The sequence below is a fragment of the Balaenoptera acutorostrata genome, chromosome 11 (assembly GCF_949987535.1).
Source record: "Balaenoptera acutorostrata chromosome 11, mBalAcu1.1, whole genome shotgun sequence".
In the NCBI taxonomy this organism is placed as follows: Eukaryota; Metazoa; Chordata; class Mammalia; order Artiodactyla; family Balaenopteridae; genus Balaenoptera; species Balaenoptera acutorostrata.
In genome coordinates this window covers 62685756-62698165 of record NC_080074.1, presented here as the reverse complement: position 1 = coordinate 62698165, position 12410 = coordinate 62685756, and the positions used below count along the sequence as shown (strand labels likewise).

At 52.6% G+C, this 12410-nt stretch overlaps 1 protein-coding gene across 2 annotated transcripts; it reads left to right on the top strand.

Annotated features, from left to right (window-relative positions):
* The first annotated feature begins 9 nt into the window (after positions 1 to 9).
* Positions 10 to 11381, top strand: SOAT2 (sterol O-acyltransferase 2). 2 transcript variants are annotated; one of them, XM_007179423.2, is made up of 16 exons: positions 510 to 849; positions 1076 to 1300; positions 1756 to 1811; positions 2321 to 2457; positions 2808 to 2867; positions 3217 to 3324; positions 5475 to 5751; positions 6162 to 6231; positions 6662 to 6746; positions 7252 to 7297; positions 7509 to 7638; positions 8069 to 8166; positions 9272 to 9370; positions 9897 to 10032; positions 10572 to 10717; positions 10926 to 11381. In XM_007179423.2, exons 2-16 carry the CDS (start codon positions 1192 to 1194, stop codon positions 10974 to 10976), a joined length of 1608 nt encoding a protein of 535 aa, XP_007179485.1. In that variant the 5' UTR covers positions 510 to 849; positions 1076 to 1191; the 3' UTR covers positions 10977 to 11381. The 2 variants fall into 2 exon arrangements, with proteins under 2 accessions (XP_007179486.1, XP_007179485.1); XM_007179424.2 differs by lacking the exon at positions 7252 to 7297 and having other exon boundaries at positions 10 to 1300; positions 7583 to 7638.
* Positions 11382 to 12410: the final 1029 nt, after the last annotated feature.

Below are 12410 nucleotides of genomic sequence, written 5' to 3'. Positions count from 1 at the left end.
TTCTCCTGTGGACTACCATCTGTCCTTCCCGCCACACTTGGAATGACAGAGACAGCCACTGGTAGAGGTTTCATGGCCTCAAGCCTCACCCAACTGCCCACCAGGGAGTGGAAGGCAGCAGGTGGGGGCAGGGAGACACTGAGGCCGTGGCCTTGGTCTGAGGTTGTGACCTTGTTTCTAACACTGATCTTTGGACACAAAGGGAGAGGAATGATTAATAGTTAATCCCCACCAGGAACCCAACAAAGAGGAATTCTCAAGGCACTTACCCTTCTGTTACTTCTTACTAAAAAGGGAAGGAAATTATTATTTATTGCACTCTTGCCATGGGCTATGCCCTGGACCATGTGCTTTTACCTGGACTACCTCATTTTATGCTTACAATAACCTTATGAGGTAGGGACTTTTGCCCCTGTTTTTCAGAGGAAGAAACTGTAGCTTAAACTATTAGGGTCATTTGCCTGAAATTCCACAGCCAGTAAATGATTGAGGGAGGATTTAAATCTGGTTCTTCCATACGTGACAATGCCTGGCATTCCTCAGGTGCTGATTAAGTGTTTGTTTTGCCTCCTTTCTGCCTACCTGCTAACCCAAGCAGGTGTAGGGAAGAGGTGGTGTTCAGGGCCCCCAGCACCTAGCCTTCTACTGGAGGGGCCACGGTACCGCAGTCATCACAGGTACCAACCTCACAGAATAGTAATCACATGCACAGAAAGCTTTGTTGACAAGGTTCTTTCACGCACCTTATCATGGTCTACGGGAGCTGAGTGCCCTGATACCTGAAGATGTTTCTGACTCCTTCCCGACCTTCAGCCTACTGAGAAAGAGATTGGGAAGCAGCCATACCAGGTGATAAGCCTCAGAGGGGCAAAGTCCCCCTCCCTGTGACATGCATGGGTGCAGAGCTCCCATTCCTGTGGGAGGGAGCTGGGCATCTGGGTGGTGGTTGGGCTATCTGTTCAAGGGTTGTGTCCATCCCTGTGACAGCCAGTAGAGCAGAGCCTGTAGCTGAGATGGTACTGCCTTCCGGAAGGGGATCATGGATCGGATAACTTATAACCCCTCCTCCTGAAAGGACTTTAGTCTTTGGAGCTGTCAGAGGAGCTGAGTGAGATAAGAGCTCTGCCAGGCAAGCCTGAAGGAAGGGAGGGAACACTTACCAGCTGCCGCTGCCCAGTCAAGACACACATCATGGAGCCAAGGGCGGCCCAACTGCGGAGGAGAGAAGGGCTAGGAGGAGAGCAGGAGGACCGGCCCTCCAGAGAAGGGGAGCCCCACTTTGGGAATGCAGAATGCCCAGGTGGGGCTGGAGGTGGGGTGCACTGTCGAGAGGGGGTTCCTGCTGTCTACCTTCAATCCTTCCTGCTGTCCTGGGAGGCCAGTGAAGGCAGATCCCAGCCTCTGCCCCCTAACTACCCAGCTGGGGAAGGGAGGAGAAAAGAGCTATTCAGTACCTTGCCTTATCTTTCTGACTCTTTTACCCCAGATGGTTATTAGAGTAGCTTCCTGTTCCCTGGGTACCCTGTTTCCAGGAAGGTCATCAGGCTCCCCGCTTGCCAGTGACCTCCTCACCCCCTGCAAAAATAACTTCCCCTTCTGATTGCTCCCCGCCGCCCCCCCATGATACTAGATATTGACTGGTTGGGGGTGGGGAGGCTGCTGAGCACACAGGAAGCACTTCCTGGTCAGAGGATGCCTCTGGGTCTGCACTAGGCAGCAGAACCCCAACTCCTCCCCTTTGACCCCTTATCCTAGGAAACAATGAGACACATAGAGGCCCAGATTTGCTACAATGGACCCGACATATGCAGGTGAGGGAGGTCAGAGGTCAAAATGGACAGGTCCTGGAGTAGAGGGAGGGAGGGGTGAGGACTGGCTTGATGATAAAGACAATTTGTTCTCGGGTTCAAACGCCTCAGGTCAGAGCTATGAGTTAAGACAGAGGGGTTTGAAACACAGGTCATCAGGACAGGGGCCAAAAGTCAGCCAGTGAACAGTCTTCTGTTAGTGGGGCTAGAGGTCAGGAGAGGGAAGGCTGGGGTCAGGGAGAAGAGAGTAGGATCAGAGATGACAAGGTGGTTGAGGTTCAGACCCGGAGTCTGAAATTATCTTTCTTGGATCCTCACTGCTGCCCTGGGAAACCAGAGGGAGTTAAACTGGGGGTGGAAACCTCTGGGCAGGAGCCATGCTTGTTCATCTTTCCATCCCTAGCACTTAGCAATGTGCCTGGCATGGAGGGAGGCTCAGTAAATGTTTGGTGAGTGGGAGGATGGCTGACTGGATGGAGGGACCGCGGGCCCTGCCCTGCTTTGTCCTGTAGGCTGTGAAGATGCAGTTGCTGGAACAAGCACAAGGCCAGCTGACGGAGCTGCTGGATCAGGCCATGTGCGAGGCTATTCAAGCCTACCCGCCACAAGACAGACCAGTGCCCTCCATCCCTCCAGATTCCTTGCGCAAGTAAGAGTCTGAGGAGCCAGGGGGCTGGGGAGTGGCTGCGCAGCCTCCTGCATCGTAAGGATTATGAGCCACAGATGCTATCCCATGTGCCCTTTGCCAGCACTGATGTAACTCCAACTTCAGTCTTCCCTCTTCTCCCCTTATCGCCTCTGCCTTCCTGACCTCCACTGTGGGCTTTGCTCTGCCCTGGCCCTCCCTGACCTTCCACCTGGTCCTGCCCGCTGGCCCTAACCCTGACCTTCCCCTACTACTGCCCTCGGCTCCCAAATATTGACGTCCCGCAAGGCCCTACCCTCTGCCTACTGCCTTCTTCCTTTGGGTCCTGGCCCAGAACAACTGTCTCAATTCAGGACCCGGGAGCCATCCCTGGGGAAACGGAAAGTTTTCATCAACCGCAAGTCCCTGCTTGAGTAAGTCAAGGGTGAGGACGGGATGAGAAGAAAAGAAAGAGCTTTGTCTGGGGGGTCCAGGGCACCTCATTTGTCATCCTCAGGCTCTAGGTGGTTTGGGGGAGGACTTGGAGAAGGTTTCTAAGGTTCTGTTTCTCTGTCTGCCTTGGGTGTGATTGTGGAAGAAAGGCCACCAGGATGAGAATTGTCTGGGCTGGAAAGAGCTTTGGACAGAAGTCCTAGCCATATTGCAGCCCGTAGCTGCAAGTTCCCAATCACTAGGTCCCATCCCCACTTGTGTACAGTGCCTGAGCTAGTCTGCATGACCTTGAGGACTCTCCCACTGACACTCGGGCCCCTGTCCTTCCAGCGAGCTGATGGAGGTGCAGCATTTCCGCACCATCTACCACATGTTTATCGCCGGCCTGTGTGTCTTCATCATCAGCACCCTGGCCATCGACTTCATTGATGAGGGCAGGTAGGCACCCCTCCCGCTCGGGATAGGCCCACAGGTAAGATCAGACCACCTGGGTTCCCGGTGTTCCACTTGCCACCGGCCTGAGAGAGCACGGGCCCGTTTGATTATTAGACACACATCAACATTGCTTTCCAACCACCTTCCCACCCAAAAAGCCCTCTTAGCACAGCCTTGGATGGCCTTTGGTCTGTTTTCCCAGAGTTAGCCCTCTGGCAACACTACTCCCCCACTCAAATCCTTCTCAATTGGACCCTTGTCCTGAGGCAAACATACATGTATGTGCACACACAAGCATGGTTCCCACCCCACTGCTCTCACACAGTCCTTTCCAAGGCAGTGGTGTTCGGTTCAAGTAACCTCCAGTGAGCCCCTCCTAAGTGCCAGCCCTGGGGGGCAGAGAGATGAGGGGCCAACCCCAGCCCTCTCTGTGAGGCACTCCCAATCTTGTGGGGAAGACAAGATCTTGTGCACACAAGTGCCTTGGTGGATCGCTTCCCCCAAAAAGCAGCTCCCCACTCTGGGGATGAGCCTCAGGGAGCTGTAGACCCCTGGGGGTCTGGACTTGCATGACCCCACCTCACCCTACATATGGCTTAGGAAGCAGTAAAAGGAAGAGGACCAAGGATCTGCAGGTTCAGCAACAGCACTTCCTTTTGGCAAACTTGTTGTTCATCCTTATAATTAAGGATCAAATCTCAGGAAAAGTTTCAAATATATGTAAAATGGCTCCTTCTCCATCACTCCCCTCCATCCCAGACCGCTCCCCAGGGGTAACATTTTTAATGGTTTTGAGAGCTTCCCTCCAGAGCATTTCGATGCATCCACTTTCAGATGTATATAAGAACCAAGGGAATGTATTTTATGGGGGTTTACATTAATAAGATACTGTACCTATTGTTTCCTTTTCACTCCCTAATGACCCATATTAGAGATCTTTCCGTGTTGTTTCATTGATTTTAATGACCGCAGAGTCTGGAAGTGCCAGCTTTTGTTCATTTAGTTCTTTACTAATGGACGTTTGGGTCGCTTCTAATTTTCTAATTTTTCACCATTACAAACCATACGCTCTTTTTTGGCTGCACAGCGAGGCTTATAGGATCTTAGTTCCCTGACCCTAGGGATCGAAGCCGGGCCACGGCAGTGAAAGCACTGAGTCCTAACCACTGGACCTCCAGGGAATTCCCCAAACCATATACTCTTTTTTTCTTTTTTTTTTTAATATTTATTTATTTGGCTGCGCCGGGTCTTTGTTGTGGCATGCAGGATTTTTAGTTGTGGCATGTGGGATCTAGTTCCCTGACCAGGGATCAAACCCGGGCCCCCTGCATTGGTAGGTGGATTCGTAACCACTGGACCACCAGGGAAGTCCCAAACTGTATACTTGTGGTTTTTTTTTTTTAATAAATTTATTTATTTTATTTACTTATTTTTGGCTGCATTGGGTCTTCGTTGCTGTGCACGGGCTTTCTCTAGGTGAGGCAAGCGGAGACTACTCTTCGTTGCGGTGCATGTGCTTCTCATTGCGGTGGCTTCTCTTGTTGTGGAGCACGGGCTCTAGGCACGCGGGCTTCCGTAGTTGCGGCTCGCGGGCTCCAGAGCGCAGGCTCAGTCGTTGTGGTGCACGGGCTTAGTTGCTCCGCGGCATGTGGGATCCTCCCCGACCAGGGATCGAACCCATGTCCCCTGCATTGGCAGGCAGATTCTTAAGCACTGTACCACCAGAGGAGTCCCCAGACCGTATACTCTTAACCTAAGCAAACAAAACACTCAACAACCTGCTTTCTATTAATTCAAGTCTACAGCTCCAGACACCCCAAAAGTACAAAACTAACAAAAATCAAAATTAAACTCTAGGCACCTCATACCCTAACACCGGTGGCACGGGATGTACTGAACCCTTCTGCAGTGCCACAGAGGGCTCTAAAGGTTATTTGGAAGCAAAGCCATCCCATGATTGAGTCTCCTCGGGCAATGCCCTGTTGCTAGAAGTCCTGAGCAGCAGAGATGCCATCTTGAACACTTTCAGAGATGGGGAGCTCACAACCTTGGCAAGATGCCTCAGTTTGTCTTCCAAGAGCTCTGACTGCAGAGGAAGGGGACAAGGATGGGCCTCACACTTGTCTACTTTGTCTCTCCTTCCCCACTCCCAGGCTGATGCTGGAGTTTGACCTACTGATCTTCAGCTTCGGACAGCTGCCCTTGGCGCTGGTAACGTGGGTCCCCATGTTCCTGTCCACTCTGCTGGTGCCCTACCAGGCCCTGCGGCTGTGGGCGAGGCCCCAGTCCAGAGTGGCCTGGACGCTGGGGGTGGGCCTGGGCTTCATGCTGCTGGCCGGCCACACAGCAGTGCTCAGCGTCCTTCCGGTCCATGTAGCCTTGGAGTATCAGCTCCCGCCAGCCTCCCGCTGTGTCCTAGTCTTTGAGCAGGTAGGTGATGGGCGGGGCCAATGGTGGGCGGGGCCCCTGGGAAGGAGGGCATTGGATACTGTATTGGTGGGGGCGGAGCTAGTTACCAGGGGCGGAGTCCTTTGCGAGGGATTTGAGACAAACAGCAGACTCCAAGGAAATGTAAACGAACCGGACACTGCTACGCAAGTATAATCGATTGGGTTGGCCAGCTGGAGACTCTGCCCTTTCCGGTACCCCTTTACCCTCGATTCATCCCAGCAGCCGTCTGTGTTAGGCTATAAGACAGTCCAACAAAAAGATAAAGTATGGGCTTTGACTGTACAAAGTTTACAATCTGCCTGCCCCTCTCCCGTAAAAGAGACACAGAGAGGTTAAGTGATCTGCTCAAAGTCCCACAGCACCTTAACCTCTTTTCCATTCCATCTCAGGTCAGGCTCCTGATGAAAAGCTACTCCTTCCTGAGAGAGATTGTGCCTGGGACACTTCGGGCCAGAGGAGGTGAGGCCTTCAGCAGGCGCTGCTGTGAACTCAGTCCTCTTGGCTGGTTGCATGAAGCCACTAGCTGCAGGATCCTCATAAAAGCTCCAACCTCCTAAGGCCATCTTGCCCACGGGTCGCAGCTCCGGCCCCCAGGTGGGCTCTGTGGGCCTTAGTCATTAGGCATTCTCTTAGGTCCCACCTTTGAGACCCCTCCCCTGCTGCCCAGGACTTCTGGCTCATTCTTATTAAGACCCAGGGTATGAGAGCCTTCCATTAGGTAGTCAAAACAGGAGAGAGAAGTGGATGGTGCAACTTGTGGGTGCCAAATGAAGCTCTGGCCGCAGCAGGTCCTGTGCCAGAAGATGGGGGTGCCATTCCCAGCATCCCACCCAGCTGTGTCCTCTCTCCCTTCCCTCTTCACTGATGGACCCCTCTTACTCCTCCCCAGGTGAGGGGATCCGGGCCCCCAGTTTCTCCAGCTACCTCTATTTCCTCTTCTGCCCCACACTCATCTACAGGGAGACTTACCCCAGGTAAGACCCTGCACGCCCTTCCCCAAATGCCCAGGCCCGTCAGGGATCTAGCCCTTCTACTCTCCTCTCCCTGAGGTCTTTAGCCTCATCCCAGACACTGGCCACTTTCTCAGGCAGCACCCCATAATAAAAATGGGAAGTAAGGAGCAGGTATATTACCCCTTCTCCTTGCCCCAGCTCATGGTGACACAAGGGTGACTAACTGTCCTGGTTCGCCCAGGACTGCCCCAGTTTTAGCACTGAAATTCTTACGTCCTGGGAAACCTCTCAGTCTGGAGCAAACTCCAGATGGTTGGTCACCTTAGTGGACACTCAAGCTAAAAATCCACTTGTCGTCTCTGTTATAGAAGGTCCAAAGTGTTCTAGACCCCCACCTCCCCAGATAATCCTCCCAGGCCTGAGCAATTGAGGGAGCTGCGGAGAGAGGGCCCCAGGTGCTGGGCCCCGGCCCAGGCAGGAACAAGATAAAAGGATGAGAAACATATTATCCCCATTGCTGCTGCAGGACACCCAACGTCAGGTGGAATTATGTGGCCAAGAACTTTGCCCAGGTCAGAAGACGGGGTCAAAGGGTGGACTACCCGTGACTCATGGTGGCTGAGGGGACACTTCTGGGAGTGAAGTAAGGGAGGCCTGGGGGAGAGGTCAGAGGGTGGCACTAAGGAAAGAGGAGGCAGTTGCTGGGCCAGAGTCTGATTCCAGAAGGAGGGGCAGCGACCAGTGATTCCTTTCAAAGTTATGCGTCCTCCACCCCCTCCCCAGGCCCTGGGCTGCGTGCTCTATGCCTGTTTCATCCTGGGCCGCCTCTGTGTTCCTGTCTTTGCCAACATGAGCAGGGAGCCCTTCAGCACCCGTGCCCTGGTGCTCTCCATCATGCACGCCACCTTGCCAGGTATGCCCACCAGAGGCAGGGCTGCAGAAGGCTGCACCCTGGGGAAGGCTTAGCAGGGAACCCCTCCCTCCGCTCACTCTTAGTTTCAACACCTTTTCCCTCTGACTCTCCCTTATCTGCCCCCTCCTATGGTTGCTCATCGTCAGGGTCTCACTTCAGATTGCCACCTCCTCCCTACCTTTCAACCACTCTATGAACTCCCAACAGGCAGAGGTTTTGACATTCATCTCTGTATCCCCAACATCTGGCATGGGCTTCATGAGCAAATGGAATGAATGAATGAGTGCATGAATTAGTGAAGGATTAACAAATGATTGGTAGGGGTTGGGGCCCTGGTTGCTGGGTGAGGGCTTCCTGGGGGGACCCCTGGAGCTTCATGGGGGATCAGGGGGGCCAGGCTGACTTGCAGCCCCTTGTCTCCACTTACCAGGCATTTTCATGCTGCTGCTCATCTTCTTTGCCTTCCTTCACTGCTGGCTCAACGCCTTCGCAGAGATGCTACGATTTGGAGACAGAATGTTCTATCGGGTGGGGCCTGGACCTGGGCTACTTGGGAGCTGGATGCAGGGAGGGCTAGGGAAGGATGTGGGGAGGATGGTGGCTATGTTGGCTGTCACCTTGTTACCGAACCAGGTTCATTTGACCAATTCGCAGTAAGCCAGACACTGAGACGCCAAGATTTACAGCAGAGAGAGGGTTTATTCACAAGGCAGCCAAGTGAGGAGAAGGGGGAACAATCTCATATTCGCCTCCCCAAAGGCCAGGGGCTTGAGATATTTATGGGATAAAGAAGCAAGATGATCTTAGGTATGGGGAAAAGTGATTGGAGGTAGAGAAAAGGTGAGGTAATCGGTGTTCTGCACAGGTGTATCTGAGTTACATGCTTCTTCATGGGATGCATGTTAAAAAATGGAGGCATTTAGCATGATCTGAGGGTGGAGTTTTTGGCCCTCTGATGTCAAAAGGTCATTCATCCGACACCTGTGCAAGCCCAGTTTTAGGGTCAGTGGTCCCAACCAGTCTTAGCCCGCTTGAACTAGACAAGAGCCAACTCCAAGTTCCTGGAAAACTTATGCCCCCTGTTACTATAGTGACCCATACATCAGAGGTGTTATCTATACGGGGCAGTTAAGGAGTCAAAAAAAAAAAAAATTTAAGGCTTAGTCAGTGAAGGCAGGTTACAAGCAGAAGGGTTTTTTAACAAGCTGTTCCCTTACCTGCTGTTCTGTAAGACGAGCTCAGGAATTTCCATTAGTCACCAGTTTCTCTTAACCCTGTGGGGCACGATTTCAACATCAGCTGTGCTGTCAATCTTCCACAGTGAGAAATGTGCTCCTCTGGGTATGGTTGTATTGTCACCCCTCTACCCCCTGACCAGCCAGGGCTAACTGCTCTTGTGGGGATGCTAATTTGGAATCTTCTTCGCCTGAAAGGGAGAGTAGGAGGGAGGGCAAGGACCCCAGATGCTGAAGAGGGAGTTGGGAGGATGCTTGCTGTCTCTCTCCAGCTGGGAGCCAGCCCTTGTGGAGAACACCGGGACAGGGGGCAGGAAGCAGGGGAGAGAAGCTGGGGCCTGGGCAGAGACAGGGCCCTGATGCTCACCTCCTCTCCCCCCCTGAACCACCCCCCCCAGGACTGGTGGAACTCGACGTCCTTCTCCAACTACTACCGCACTTGGAACGTGGTGGTCCACGACTGGCTGTACAGCTACGTATATCAGGATGGGCTGTGGGTATGGGCTCTGCACACCCCGTCAGCTCCCAAAGTTAATGGAACCTCTCTGGGATATCCTCTCCTTCCCTTTCTCTGCACCATTCCTCCTTTCCAGACCTAGGGGCCCCTTTGACTTTCACCTGTCCCCATTCTACCCAACCCAATGGGCAGAAAGTCCTTCTTATGATCTAACTTCCTTCCTTCCTTGTCCTCAACTACACCTCCTCCACAGGGCATTTCTCCCCTCCTTAGCCTTCTAAGGAACATGCATATAGCAATTTTCAGTTACCAAGAATTTTCACATACTACATAATCTGCCCTGTAACCCTGAGAAGTAAGTATTATTATATCCCCTTTTGAAAGTTGCATCTAAGGCCCAATGGACTAATAAAATGCTCTTAAATAAGACATGTCAGCCCTTCTGATCGCAAATCCCATATTCTTTCCGCTGTACTACACAACCTCTGGCTTCCTTAAGGAGGGGGCTCTTTGTGGAGGGGGCTTAGGGAGACTCACTCCACCCTCCTCCCCCCGGCTCCTGCCAGCTCCTTGGTGGCCGGGCCCGAGGGGCAGCCATGCTGGGCGTGTTCCTGGTCTCTGCAGTGGTCCACGAGTACATCTTCTGCTTCGTCCTGGGATTCTTCTACCCTGTCATGCTGTTGCTCTTCCTTGTCATTGGAGGTGAGCTTGGCCTCTTTATGCCCCTGGAGAGGGAGACATCCAGAGGGAAGAGACCTGGAGTCCCACTCCTGGAGATTCCAGACTGATGGGAGAGGCCATGTACCCAAGACAGAGGGGGAAATGTGTGTGCCTTCTGGGGGAAGGCATGAGAGTTGTGTGTGAGTTGGTGGGGGGTGGGGGACGGACTTGGGAGCAGGGAGGGAGGCAGCAAAGGGGTATCCTGGGGGATGTGGGAAAAGACTTCTGGCTGGAGAGGAGCATCTGAGCAGGGCACACATACAGGAAGACAAAGGGGAGAAAACTGGTGTGAGGTTCGGAGGTTTAGTAAGAGATCCAGGATATTGAAGTGTAGACTGAGGAATCCTGGTTTTTACATGAGCCACTTGAGACCTCCGTGAGCTTCTGGAGCTGGGTTCAAGATCTTCCTCAATGGTGCCTTCCTGTTCCAACTCTTCCCCGTGCCCTGAGATAGGAAGGCAGCCAGGAAGAGTAGATACAGGTATCTGGAGCTGAGGTGACAACATTTCCTCCTGCATCAGGGCCACTGAACTTCATGATGCATGACCGGCGCACGGGCCCAGCGTGGAACGTGCTCATGTGGACCATGCTCTTTCTGGGCCAGGGCATCCAGGTCAGCCTGTACTGCCAGGAGTGGTACGCACGGCGCCACTGCCCCCTGCCCCAGGTAAGGGACCATGACCCTCGCTCAGCTCCCCACCCAGGAGGACCTGCCTCCCCTTCCCAAGAGCCAGCCCCCTATTGTTGCCCAATTCCACAGCCACGGTCAGGGGCCAGGGCCCGGTTTGGGGGTGAGGGACGGGTTCCCGTGTCTTAGATGCACAGGGTGGGCACTGGGAGGGACCTTATTCACAACTCACCTTTCTCTGACACAGACAACCTTCTGGGGGCTGGTGACACCTCGATCTTGGTCCTGCCATACCTAGAGGTCAGGGCACGCTCACTGCCCAGATGACACCACCAAGTTCTCTGCCTGCAAAGCCTGGGACCAGGGCTTCTCTCTGAATTCCCAGACCTAGCTCTGAGTCAAGGGGGGCCTGCCATGCCTGACCCCACCAGAGAACTCCAAGGACTGAGATCTGTGGACCTGTGGGCAGGTGAGCACAGACTCAGAATGGTGGTGGCTCTTGAGCCCCCAGCCCCGTGGGTTGGGCAAAGGGCCCCCTCTCACTCCATGGCTGTTCAGACTGGGGGAGACACGAAGGGCCTTACAGATTTGGTGAAGGTGGGGTGACTTAAAGCAACTCGGGCCATCAAGGTCTGAGAGGTGTTTGTTTCTTTCTTTGTGCTCTTTCCAATACAATAATAAACTCTTTGTATCGCTTTGTATTCATTCGTTTATTCATTCATTCATGATTTGTTGAAGACCCACTTAAAAAAATTATTAATTGAAGTATAGCTGATTTACAGTGTTGTGTTAATTTCTGCTGTACAGCGAAGTGATTTCGTTATACATATATATGCATTCTTTTTTGTATTCTTTTCCATTACGGTTTATCCCAGGACACTGAATATAGTTCCCTGTGCTATACAGTAGGACCTTGTGGTTTATCCATTCTATATGTAATAGTTTGCATCTACCAACCCCAAACTCCCAGTCCATCCCTCCCCCACCCCGCCTCTCCCTTGGCAACCACAAGTCTGTTCTCTATGTGAAGACCCACTTTTGACAGGCATGACTGAAGACAGGCAAAGTCTGCAGAGGCAAGACTTTGTGATGGGAGGGGCTGAGGATCTTGGGTGACATCCTCCTTTACCTATTCTATGCCACCCCATCTCCCCAAAACTCAGCCTCACCCCCTCTTCCACCTCTACTCCTTCAGATCACATTTCCCCAACCCTTGAATCCTGCTCCTGGCAACCTCCAGCACATCCTGAGAGGGCACATGGCTGGCCTCCTTTCCTTCAGAGGACCCAGGAGAGGAGTTTCCTGTACAGACCTTAGCCAAATCTTTTAACTTCGTGAACCTCAGCTTCCACAGCTATAAAATGGACATTTAGGCAGTTCCCTGGTGGTCTAGCCGTTAGGATTCAGCGCTTTCACTGCTGTGGTCCAGGTTCAGTCCCTAGTAGGGGAACTGAGATGCCGCAAGCCACGGGTTGCGGCCAAAAAAAAAAAAAAAAGGACACTTAGGTGCTTTGTGACCACCTAGAGGGGTGGGATAGGGAGGGTAGGAGGGAGACGCAAGAGGGAAGAGATATGGGGATATATGTATATGTATAGCTGATTCACTTTGTTATAAAGCAGAAACTAACACACCATTGTAAAGCAATTATACTCCAATAAAGATGTTAAAAAAAAAAAAAAGGACATTTAAGTTAGAAGTGTCTTGACTCTCTGGGGACATACTGTTCCCTCA